This window comes from Brassica napus, chromosome C3 (genome assembly GCF_020379485.1).
Source record: "Brassica napus cultivar Da-Ae chromosome C3, Da-Ae, whole genome shotgun sequence".
Classification (NCBI taxonomy): Eukaryota; Viridiplantae; Streptophyta; class Magnoliopsida; order Brassicales; family Brassicaceae; genus Brassica; species Brassica napus.
In genome coordinates this window covers 61,120,298-61,133,005 of record NC_063446.1, presented here as the reverse complement: position 1 = coordinate 61,133,005, position 12,708 = coordinate 61,120,298, and the positions used below count along the sequence as shown (strand labels likewise).

The 12,708-nt window shown below is 36.3% G+C and overlaps 1 protein-coding gene across 1 annotated transcript; it reads right to left on the bottom strand.

Moving 5' to 3' along the window:
* Nucleotides 1-1,876: 1,876 nt before the first annotated feature.
* On the bottom strand, nucleotides 1,877-4,888 carry LOC125584453 (vicilin-like seed storage protein At4g36700). Its single transcript, XM_048752932.1, has 4 exons — nucleotides 4,519-4,888; nucleotides 3,729-3,907; nucleotides 3,572-3,652; nucleotides 1,877-3,205 (listed from the first exon to the last, which is right to left on the bottom strand). Exons 1-4 carry the CDS (start codon nucleotides 4,871-4,873, stop codon nucleotides 2,087-2,089), a joined length of 1,734 nt encoding a protein of 577 aa, XP_048608889.1. The 5' UTR covers nucleotides 4,874-4,888; the 3' UTR covers nucleotides 1,877-2,086.
* Between the last annotated feature and the right edge of the window lie 7,820 nt (nucleotides 4,889-12,708).

The following is a 12,708-nucleotide window of genomic DNA, read 5'->3' as shown; positions in this document are numbered from 1 at the left end:
ACAATTCGGAACCGGATAGAAGGCTGAGTCACGGTCCGATCGGTCCTACCGGCCGATCCTGTCCGATTTTCAACACTGACTAAACCTAATTTTGACTTTTGAGTAAGTGATAAACATTTTAAAATAGCTTAATAATTCCTTTATGATTTTATATGTATATTGTTTACAAAAAATAAAGAGGCAAAACACATGTTTTATTAGGTTTTGTCCAAGATTTTTTCCCCTACCACAGATTTAATCAATTCACTAGAAGTAAACTTGGTCGCTCTTTACTATGGATTGATGGTTGGGTTGTAACTATAGAAAATTTACCGGAAAAATTAATATGTAAGAATTTCTTATTTAGTTGAAAAATATGTAACTTTAAAATTTATTTCTAAAGCAAAATATTTCCTACAACTTAAAAAATAGGGGTTTTAAAAAATAAAGGTTTCACAACCATATTTTTTTGTTGTACCTTTAAAAATCAAATATAAAATATGATGGATGATTTTAAAAGCTATAGGTAAAACTTAAAACTAAAGTTAGCTCCTATCACCACTATAATGTCTAGGGTTTCAAAATGAGCTAGCTCGCTCAACTCAGCTCAGCTTATAGTGAGCTCGGCTCTTTCATGAGCTAGCTCAGCTCAGTTTATTTATTATATGAGCTTCAATATGTAAACTCGAACTCAGATCATCTAGATCATGATTTAAATGAGCTAACTCGTGATCTAAATAAAAATAATAATTATAAAATAAAATAGTAATAAAATAACTTCTATAATATTGTTCAAAATTTAAATATTAAAAAATCCAAAACATAAATATTAAATACTAAATAAAAACCAACACATGACAAAAAAAAACGACACCTAATATAAATTAAATTAAAGCAAAACTAATGATCCAAATTCCTATTCTTCTGAGAGTCTTGAGCCAATATATCTTCAATGTCTTATATGTATGTTTTACATTTTAATTTTAGAAGATAAATATAATTAATATAGATATTATTTTTAAGAAGATTTGGTTTGACATTTTAATTTTAAAAGATAAATATATTAAATATAGAAATTATCTCTTTTTACATAAAAAATAGAAATTATCCAAATATAATATATAAAATATAGTATATATTAGGGTTTTCTGCAAAAAAAACCTCAATGTGGTTTTGTTTTTCAAATTAATCCGCGAACTCAAAAACCTACGGGTCAACCCTCCAAGTGCCAGTCAAACCGTAATATAACCCTCGGTCGTATATATGTGTATTTGACTGTGTATAATTTTAACATTTTTCAATACTAGGTCGTTTTGGCGCTAATTTTTTAATGAAAAAAAATTGTTGAACTCGGGGTTTGAAACTTGAACCTTAAACACCATGTGCATGCTATATAACCATCTCGGCCAACAAATATATTTGTTTATTTAACAAACGCAATTATATAGATTTCTAAAAATTCATTCTGAAATTACCTTGTTTCTTCTTCTTCTCTTAGACATGGGAGCTTGCGTAAATGCACAATGAAAGTGGGGTTAAAAAAAAAATTTCATTAAAAATTTAGTGTCACAACGACGTAGTATTGAAAAATGTTAAAATTATACACAGTCAAATACACATATATACGGCCGAGGGTTATATTGCGGTTTGACTGGCACTTGGAGGGTTGACCCGTGGGTTTTTGAGTTCGCGGATTAATTTGCAAAAAAAACCACATTGAGAGTTTTTTTGCAGAAAACCCTATATATTATTGTAAGTAAAAAATGAACAAGCTCATATTCATTCGATCATTAAACTTATTTATTAAATAAACTTAAAATAAAGAGATCGTGCCCATAAAAAAACAAAGCTGAACTAAACCAGATTATGAGTTATAGATTATTTTGACACCCCTAAATGTCTCGGAACTTAGAATTTTTTTATTATTCACGTTCTGCATATACAAGCATTTTAATAAAACACAAGGCACAATACAATACATAAACGTAGCATACACAAAATAAAAGAAAAAACAAGAGACATCAAATTCAAACTTCTGACCATATATATAAGTATATAACACAAACACTCTGACTCAAAAGCTTCTCTAGGCGTTCTCTCCTTCTTCTCAGTCTTCCCACTGAGGTTGAGTCGGCCACAACTTCTCTTCTTGTTTCCATCTCTCTTCCTCTTCCTTCTTCGCCTCTTCTTCTTCTCTCTTCCTCTCTTCATCTCTCATCTTCGTCTCCATGGATGCTTGCGGTTCTTGTGGTTCTCCTTGCCCTGGCTGCGGTTGGAACGGCGCCTTTTGTGGTCCTTGTGGTTCTTGCGGTGGTTTTTGTGGCTCTCCTTGCGGTGGCTGCGGTTGGAACGGTTGTGGTGGTTGTTGTGGTTTTTCTCCCGGTGGCTGTGGTTGGAACGGTTGTGGTGGTTGCTGAGGCGGCGACTCCTTCTTCTCTTCTTCCTCCTTAAGCTTCTCCAACTCTTCTTCGGCACAAGCAGGACATCCCAACACAGCGGCCTCCTTCTGAGCTTCCAACAATCCAGCAATCATAAAACTACTCACATTAAACGACGCAGCCAACACCTCCCGATCAAGCGACCACAAAGCCGATTTCTTCCCAGCCAAGAACTGCGGCTCATTATTCTTAGCCGAAGTAGTAAATCCAACAAACACCAACGAGTCATTGAGGAAAGACATTTGGGCCATTGGATGTAACCTTGGAACCGCGAAAATATCTCCTTTCTCTACCTTAAACCTCATGTTCTTACACTCAGATGATGATCTTGAAATGGAATTCCTAAGCACCCTAACCATTCCTGATCCTCTCAACACAATTGATATCTCGCAGGCCCATGGGTTCCAGTGTGGTCCCATCATTGATCCTTGGGTTAGATTCACCATGGAAACCCCAACCATTGAGCCTTGTAATACTTTAAGATCCTTCCTGTTGATGGTTATGGAACGACCGTTAGGGCTTTGGAAGTCGGGTTCGGATTCGAATACATTGAATGTCTTTGCTTTCTTTGTCTTCTGTTTCTTCTCCTTCTTCTCTTTCTTCTCCTTCTCCTCCTTCTTCTTGTTCTCCACCGAGTCTGCACTTGCATCTCCGGAAAATAGTTTGAGTAATCGCGTCTGGAGCGGCCATGTGTTGGTGTTGGCCTCACCGGGTGTGGTCAGCATATCATGCACGATCAACGGTGGCTGTGTCCGGTTCCTCATCAGCCCTATAATCTCCTCAGGAACCTAACCAAATGCAAAGAATCCAGTTAATTAATCACACTTAGCATAACCTAAAATAGCATCTACTATAGTATTTTGTTGGTTTTATCAAATATAGTAACTCTTTTTTACTAAACTATAGTAACTTGAGAAGCAAGATATACACATATTCATATCTTGCAGACCGCATAACCTAAAATAGCATAAAGTATTGTACTTCTGTTGGTTTTATTTACTAGAGTAACTTGAGAAGCAAGATGATGTCAAAAAAAAAAAAAAAAAAAGAGAAGCAAGATATACAAATATTCAAATCTTGCACCCTAAGTTACATCAATATCATACGTAATACGTATATAAACCTAGACATAGACAGATAACATGCGTACGTACCCCAAAAGCTGATTTGAGAATTGTTTCATCAAAACCAAACAATAGATCTGTGACACTTGAATACGCACCAAAGCAAGGATCCTGCATCCACGGAAGACGATCCACAAATAAGAAGAATATACATATAGTAAGAAAATGAAAAAGAGTCATATCTTACATGTAAACATTCCTGGGTGTTGGAAAAGATAGCGTAAATCTTAAGTTTGGTTCCAAGGAAGATATCCACCGGCTTGCTCTGTAAGTAGAAAACTGTACCGGGCCGTAGCCTGTAAACGTCCCCTAGTCTTATCTCAGTACTTGTCGCTTGCGCCTCGACCCAATTCAGAATCCCACTTCCTATACAATCACAAAACCAGTTTTTAACATAATAGGAACAAAACCGCAAAAGCTGATTCGTAAACCAAACCAAATAAACTGATTTTGATCCTTTCTCTAGTCAACGTTAACCAAACCAAAACAAAATTGGGCTAATAGTTTACCCTTTTTACTTTTGCCAAATATTTGAGTTTTCATATAAAATGATGTTGTTTGTAACGGGTTACAAAAACGTCTAGTCACAATCTACGCTTATCTTGTTCTATCTTTTTGCCAAGTTTACCGTAATTTATCATGAAAACAAATAATGAGATACTTTGCCAAATAACGAAGCCTAACCGAAGAGGGAACACCGAGCACGAACCGAGATTAAACCATCTCAACCCATAGTCATGCAATAGTGGACTATATATACTCAAGGCAAAATCAAGGGGTGAAACCAAATACATGCAGCGGAGCCTAAACGTTTACTAAAACGTTAATAAAAAATTTAAAATAATTTGGAGGTCTATAACTATATAAATTACTTGGTTTTCAGAAAAAAACTATACATTACTTCTTAAAAATTTAGGTGTCAAAGTCAATGATCCGACCCTGAATACATGACACTGAAACAGTTTATAGATATGTACCAGAGTCGACAAAGAAGACCATGTCGGAATGAAGAAGAAGAGGGAGCATAAGCGCGTTTGGTTCCAGCGTTATGGAATGTATTTTGTAAGGGCCCATCCCGCCGCATCCATCGCCGATTTGAACGGTTGAGATCTGTCCGAACTTGTTCGCGAAGATTGGTTTCCATTGATCTTTCTTGATCAGAAGAGGCGATGAAAACCCACAACATGACGGTACAGCGGCGAGATCGTCGTTTTCGTCCGACTCATCTGACTTATCATACTTAGCAGTCTTAGCCGAAGACTCATTGCAAGCGAATAAGAGAACGAAAACAACAAAGAATGATAATACTGTAAACCTAATCATCTCTATCATGTGTTTTTTAATACTTTGTGTGCTATTCAATGTGAAGCGTATTCAATCATATAAGGAAGGGGAGGTGATGAGAGGGAGAGAGAACTCAAAAGTTCACAATTGATACGTGTCTTAAGTGTTTGGACACGTGCTTGAGTGCATGGTTCTTTTGATAGGAGTTCAAATTTCCCGCTAAAATACATGGAAAGATTGGGCTGATACGAACCGTTGATGATAATGTATTAAATGTATACAAAAGAGATGCATAGTTTGTATCGCAAGACCAATTATATGTCATGAAAAAAAATATGTCATGAAAAAAAAAAAAAAAAAAATTATATGTCATGGGTTTAAATTGTATTTTTGTCATTGAAGTTGTGTTACCATGCATGAGTTATGTGGAGTCATATACGATTTATCGTTTAACGCTTTTGATGTTTCCGCCTGCCCAGTTCTCTTATCGTTTTTCCAATTCATTGGACACCTAACAAGATTTTGAAATTTTATATTCAAAATATTTAATAGTTGCGCGATCATATGTTATTAACTTATTATGATGTCGTCAACATAAGCTGTGTTTTTTTTTTTTTTTTTTGCCAACTGAATTTTATTAAATGGGGCAAAACCCAGACAAACGAAGCCTAACAAACATACAAACAAACCCAAAAAACACGTACCAAACTAAAGTTAAACTTATGGGCCATAAACCCTAAAACATTAGACGTGAAAGAGATAGACACGTCTTCCCCAACGCGTACAGCCACCTTTCGCTGCATGTTCACACGTGTCAAGATGAAGGTCACGTGACTGTCGTCCGCCGGAAACAGGAAAGAGGCACGGAGAAACTCCGCCGTCAGCGGAAATAAAACAGTGAAGGAGCCGAACAACCGGATCCAACTTCACAGACACCCTAATCGAAACCCACCAGAACTACGCTTCATCAAAAAAACACAATCGCCTACAATCGATTCCTCAGCCTTCGTCTTTCAGAAAGATGGAGAAACGAGAGTCAATCGGACAGAGTAGGTACAAGAAACGCAGGTCGAACACAACCAAAAAGATCCCCATACAAAACCGCTGTCAACACCTAAGAAAAGTGTGACGCAGAGGCAAAGCTGGCCGCCCATCCCCAGAGAAGAAGGCAAGGACGCCAAAGACAAAAGCCGGACGACCACAGAAAGTAAGGCGCGACGCCGGAGTCAGAACCGGTCGGATAACACCGAACCCGGAAGGCAAAACGTCAAACGCTCTCTCCTTCTAAATCAACACTCAACCCTCTGAAAGATTTGGTTTTGATAAGAGGAGATGAGGTTTCGAGAGAGAAATTTTGGCAAAATACAAGCTGTGTTTTTCAGTTAGCGCTTCTGTATTAGATCAATATGGCGTCTAACCAAAATAGAGAAACATATTGATGTATTCGAACGTTATCGAATTAGCAAAAAAAATAAATGCGTATATTGATGTATTTTGAAATTTTACTTTCTAAGACACATTATGACTTATGAATTACACATATAGATACATTCTGCTGGTCATGCATTTTATGGATGTGTATTGTCCTTCATGCCCTCAAACTAGACCAACTATATCATCTAATTAATTAAAAGACTATTTCTTATTATTGAAAAGTGACGAGTCACATATTCTCTCTCCATTCCCGATTTCAAAACTCAGATTCACTTTCCCTTTCCCAAATTCTCAACCCTAATTTCGAATCTCTCCTATTCTTCCTTCATCGTTCATCGAAGCACACCATGAACCCAGATTTTCGATGCTTGTTTTGTTTCCATGATTCCCTCTCCAGCTTTCTACCCGTGCCATCTTCCTCCGCTTCCCGATAATTATCAGAAAACCCTTTTAATATCTTCAAACAAACCATGACGAAATCGAAGCCAAATAAGAAAGAGAATAAATCCAAGACTTCTGAGGAACCAACCCATCGCAAACCGCAGCAGGAGGTTTTGTTCTTCCTTAGTTTCTTTTTTTTCCAAAAGTATGGTTTTGTATATCGGTTTGATCAATTTTGTCCATGTCATCGCCAGTGATCCGTAGGCTTAGTTTGCAGCTATAGACAACCGCCACTGATTTCTAGAGAATCTCCAAGATCCACGATCGTGTCTTCGTAGGCGTTTCTGGTCTCGCCACCGATGTCCAAACACTGTAAGAAAATTCAAGATGTTTTATTTGCTTCATCTCTTTGAATATGCTCCAAAAGGCATGGTCTTTGTGACCTCTTCTATAGAGTCAAAACTAGTTCTGTGAGGTTGTTATTGGTAATCTATTCCTTTTGTGTTCACTGTTATATTTTTGTATGTTGGTATTCTTAACTTAAACTTATGTTGCAGGGATACACTTAGTAAAGTTAAGATTTCATAAAAACCCATATTGGCCCTCTAGCTCTTGATTTGGAGCTTTTATCTATAAAATTTTGGTTTGATCAATTGTGTCCATGTCCACGTTTTATATACATCCATGTCCACATTTTTACTTTGTCAATAAACACTTAATCCATTAATTTTTTTTTTTCTGGGTCATTCTAAAATTCAACAACCTAGGTAGATAAAAGTTGTTCAGATGCAAAGTACGCTTGCTGTTTAATGGGTCAAAGTTTGAGTCTTCGTCGGAGAATTTTAGGTTTAGAACTAAAAGATTAAAACTTTGGTCTGAACATCTTTTCATCTTTTCTGGGTTTTTGTTTGGAGGTTAGAGTGGTGAAACGACTTTTTCTGTTCTGAAGAGAACATGGGCGGTGGTTACTGGTGGCTGGAGTTGTCTTGGTGTCTAGACGGACATTGCTCCTTTCATCCAAACCCGAGTGAACTTGGAAGGCTCTGCTCCTTCGAAGACGTGAACTCCCTGCTCTTTATCTTCAAATGCTTTGAAAGCACTCTCTAGGAATGAGGATATTGAAAAGTGAACTTCCAAAAACCATTTAAATGCTTCGAAAGGTACAACTTTTGGATAATCTTCAAGTTCTAGCGACTCCACTGTGTTTGTAGTTGTATTTTCTATTGTATCCACAAATCAAGCATGTATTTTTCCATCCACAAGTAAATGTACTTGTCCATGGAACCTCGTCCACAAAACTTTTTTTTGGATCAAACTCCTTGTACACAAAAAAAACTTCATACATATAAATTGTAGGTTTGGAAAAAGCTAAAAAAATAAATGGATTGATAAAACTCTTAAAATGTTTGATATGAACTTGTCCACAAAAAAAGAATATGAAACATTATTTTAAAATTTTAGATGAAAATGAGTATGTTCTTTCAAAAACCAGTCCACAAAATTTTACCTTTCTCTTCCTAGCTGTAGCTCGTTCCAGTTTCAAAAAAGCGGTGAAACCATGAATTTATTATCAAAACCTACTTCTTTTACACACAAAAGCTCATCACCCTTAGATCTATTGACATCCAACGGCTCTCAACGGTTCCTCTTTCCTACACACCCCAAGAAACTAATTTATATTATGTTTGGTCCCCACAAACCAGTCAGAATTAAAAATTAATAAAACTCCAAAGATGGTCATGTTTCGGTTCAGTCAGCGAGGGACAATATAGTCCATAATGTGATGAGTCATGAGAGAAAGTGTCCTTCCAGTAAGTTGTGTCTGAGTGTGTTAAAAAAGATAAAAAAAGTGTCCCAAACCGTTATTGACTCATGTATTTTAAAGATGCTTGGACTTGCGTATCCGATAAATGACAAAATTACCAATAAATACAATGATTATAATTTACGATATTGACATATGCACATGGGTCTTATCTGTTCTAATATTTATTTGTAAACATGTAGAAAAATTTGTTTAGCACAAACATTTGAATGCTCTTACGCTTTACTGGTTGAGGATTTACTCAAATTCATGTGAGTCGTGAGTTCCTCCAACCAACTGTACGGACTGCATGAGACTTTATTCTAATCAAAATTTTCGGTGATGGGATTCTGTAGTCGGTATTGAAGTTGAGCTTACTCCATGATCTTTAGTTGCCAGAGTATCTCAAATATGTGTGTACAAGTTAATAAAAGTGTGTATAAATTATAAAACATACTAATAATATTTCATAATTATTCCCCTTAAATTAAACCTAGCTATGCGAATCCAAAAGAGATAAACTAGGTGCGAATTCAAATGTCTCAAACTTATCAACTATATATCATATCAAGCCTCGCATCACTACAAGAAAACAGCGGCATACCGAGGAAAAAAATCGTCGGTATGTCGTCGGAATAACGTTATAACTCAGCGGCATACCGACGAAACAAGTCCTCGTAAATAACTCCTCGGAAATTTATTTTTCCTCGGAAATCCCTCGGAAATTTCCGACGGAATTCCGAGGAAATGAATTTCCGAGGAAACTCCGAGGACCACCAGTTCGTCGGAAAGGTCCTCGGAATATACCGAGGGAGAACTTCCTCGGGATATTTCGATGGACTTTCCGATGGTCCAATCCTCGGAAGTTCCGACGAAATGTTTCTCGGAATTTTCATCGGGAATTTCAGAGGAACGGAGCCCTCAGAAAATTCCGAAGACGGAGTCCCTCGGTATATTCCGAGGAAGGAGTCCCTCGGTATATTCCGAGAAAATGTTCGTCGGAAATTTCCGAGGGTTCATTTCCTCGGAATTTCAAAAATAATTAATTTTTTTAAAAAAATTAAAATTTTTGAAATTTAAATTCGAAAATATAAAATTAAAATTAAAATTGAAAACATATTAGATAATATTCAAAGTTGTACAAATAAAAATAAAACATTCCGAGTTTTTGAAAAAAAAAAACTATGGGTCTTGCACGTCCGGGAACACCTCGTTCGGGTACATCCTTTGCATCATCTCCATCATTTGTTGGTTCAGCCTCTTTTGTGCCTCATAGCCCGCCTGTTGAGAAGTCATCTGGGTCTCCAACAAAGATATGCGATCATCCTTGTCCTTCAACTGAGCCGTAAGTACTTCTAGATCAATAAAGGGCGGTGGTGCAGAAAAAGGAAGAACCACAAATAAATAGTTTAATAATTACAAAAAATAGTTTTAATAAATAAAAAATAGTTTAATAATTACAAAAAATAGTTTTAATAATATTAAAAATGTTTAATAAATATAGAAATATATATATATATATATACATTAAAAAAAAATCCCAAATAATAGTTTTTAATCACAAAAAAGTTTTATAGATATTAAAAATATTTAATAAATATATAAATGATTTTATAATGCAAACAATAGATTTTATAATGCAAAAAATAGATTTTTTTTAAACTCCCAAATAATAGGTTTTATAACCACAAAATTAATAAAAACTAAAAAAAAAATTCCAAATCAAGTGAATATCATAATCAAACTCGATTTTACACAATCCTACCATTCACCCTAACAAAAATCTATAAATATCATTCCAAAATCATCAAATCTACTTAAAAACCTAACAAATCCAACCTAAGAGAGTGGGATATGGTTCATACATGATCAGTGACTGAAATTGAGGAGGATTAGGGCGGAAATCGCGAGAGAGAAGGAGAGCTTCGGCGGAAATCAGCAGAGAGAAGGAGAGCTTCGGCGGAGAGAGGAAGAGAGAAATGGAGAAGAAGATCTGGTTCGACCTAATAAAATGAGGTGTCCGACGGAAAATGTCCGTCAGAATTTCCTCGGAATGATTAAATATTTCCTTCGGAATTTCCTCGGAAATCATTAATTCAATTTTTGCGAAATATTTGGCGGCTTGGTTTACCCGGTTAAATGAAAATATTCCGAGGAACCATGTTTCCTCGGAATACCCTCTGTAATTACCGAGGAAATTCCGAGGAAACAGGGTTTAGGGTTTCAAAACATCGATTTTTTTTGTCGTATTTCATTTCTTATACAATTGTAATGCATACCATTGAGGATTCTTTGTATAGATGATCATAAACCATGAAATAACAAAATTTCAAAAATAATTGTAAGTATTCTCTTTACCGTTTATTAAAGTGTATAAGTGTTTCTCTTATGTTGTGTAGTTTTCGTTCATGCAATCGTAAAAGTGTTTGTTATTGGGTAAAACACCAAAGTTTGACTTCATAATCTGGTTAAGACACTTAATAAAGGTTATATACGTGTTATTCAATCCGCAAAACGTTGTTTTCGGTTAAAAACCCCTAGTTCCTCGGAATTTCCTCGGAATATTCCGAGGGAATTCCGAGGAAACCCTTATCTTCCTCGGAATTCCATCGGAATATTCCGAGGAAATTCCGAGGAAAAAGTCTCTATAATCAAATCCCTAAATCGACAAGGTCTATTCCGAGGAAATTCCGAGGAAAACCTATTTTCCCTCAGAATTTCCTCGGTATTTCTATTAAAAAAAAAGTCTATGCTAGTCTGTTTCCGAGTCATCATCATCAGATGAATCTGAATCTGGATCTTGGTGAAACTCTCCAAGCACTGGTTCATCCTCTACGTGAACGACGGCTTCCTCTCCGAAGTCGGTTAAATCGACTACAAGGCCAACTCCAGCTAAATCTTCTGCTGCACTTAAGTTGCCGGATATGCTTGGTTGTAGTGGGTCTTCCAGCTCAGAACTTCCCTGAACTCGGCCTCTCAGGTTGAGTCTTGTAACAGTAACCCATGGATCATCTCTGTTCCTTACCTGGGGGTACTTGATATAACAAACCTGTAACAGTTAAAAAATTATTAGTAAAATTATAAATTAATACACATGATGATGAATCATTCTGAATAATTAACATTTAATTACCTGATCGGCCTGAGAAGCAAGAATGAAAGGATCATAATATTGCAGCTTTCGCCTCGAATTTACTGATGTAACACCAAATGCGTCTGTTCTCACACCTCGATCTAGAGTGTTGTCGTACCAATCACAATAGAAAACAATACAGCGCAATCCAACCATGCCCAAATACTTAATTTCCAAAATCTCATGTATGTGTCCGTAGTATACATCATCTCCTGATGCAGAACAAACGCCAGCATCATAAGTCGTACTCGAACGTCTCCTCTTCTGAGTTGTGAATGCATATCCTCGAGTACAAAATCTCGGATATGACTTCACAACAAAGTTTGGTCCAACGACCATCTCGCGTATCCAATCGTCAAATGTTTCACCTCTGGCCAAACCAACAGACACCTATTAATAGCACATATATATGTTATATCAATAAATGTGAATTAGTATAAATATGTGATAAATGATATTTTAATTTATTTAAAGCACTCACATAAGTAAATATCCATCCAGCAAATTCTCTCTGCTTCATTTCTTCTAGTTCGTCCTCTGTGGCGTATCTATATTCGAACCGCTTTTCTGCCATGAAAATCATGTATATATGATGACAATAATGTAATTAATTAAGATTTAAATTTCAACTTGTTAAAATAAAAATTTGTAAGCTAATTTATTTACCTCTCATATTGAAGAACATCTTCGCAGTTGGTGAGCAAATATGTTTGCAAATTGCTGCGCTCCTACTCAGTAAGTCGACGGTCCTTTGGTTTTTCGCTAAGTCGTCCAACGTCTGTGAAAATGTCTGGAACCGTAACATGATATGTTGCCCGTTCACCTCTATCATCATGCCGAGCAGGTCTTCTGTTTTTGGTCTGAACTTCTGCTGGAAAGTAGTACTCGGCAAAGTTTGAAGTTTCTTCATTGATTATCTGTGCGACTATAGAACCTTCCACCCTACTTAAATTTTTCACCATCTTCTTCAAATGGAACATATACCGCTCATACAGATACATCCATCTATACTGCACAGGACCACCAAGTTCCAATTCTCTTGCCAGGTGAATAACAAGATGCTCCATAACATCAAAAAATGAGGGAGGAAATATCTTCTCAAGGTTGCACTGAATCACGGCTATGTTAGTC

Coding starts and splice junctions, on each gene's coding strand:
- LOC125584453 (XM_048752932.1), bottom strand. CDS start 4,873: ATGATAGAGATGATTAGGTTTACAGTATTATCATTCTTTGTTGTTTTC. Junction 3,908..4,518: donor GGTCTTCTTTGTCGACTCTG/GTACATATCTAT, acceptor GTGATTGTATAG/GAAGTGGGATTCTGAATTGG. Junction 3,653..3,728: donor ACACCCAGGAATGTTTACAT/GTAAGATATGAC, acceptor CCGTGGATGCAG/GATCCTTGCTTTGGTGCGTA.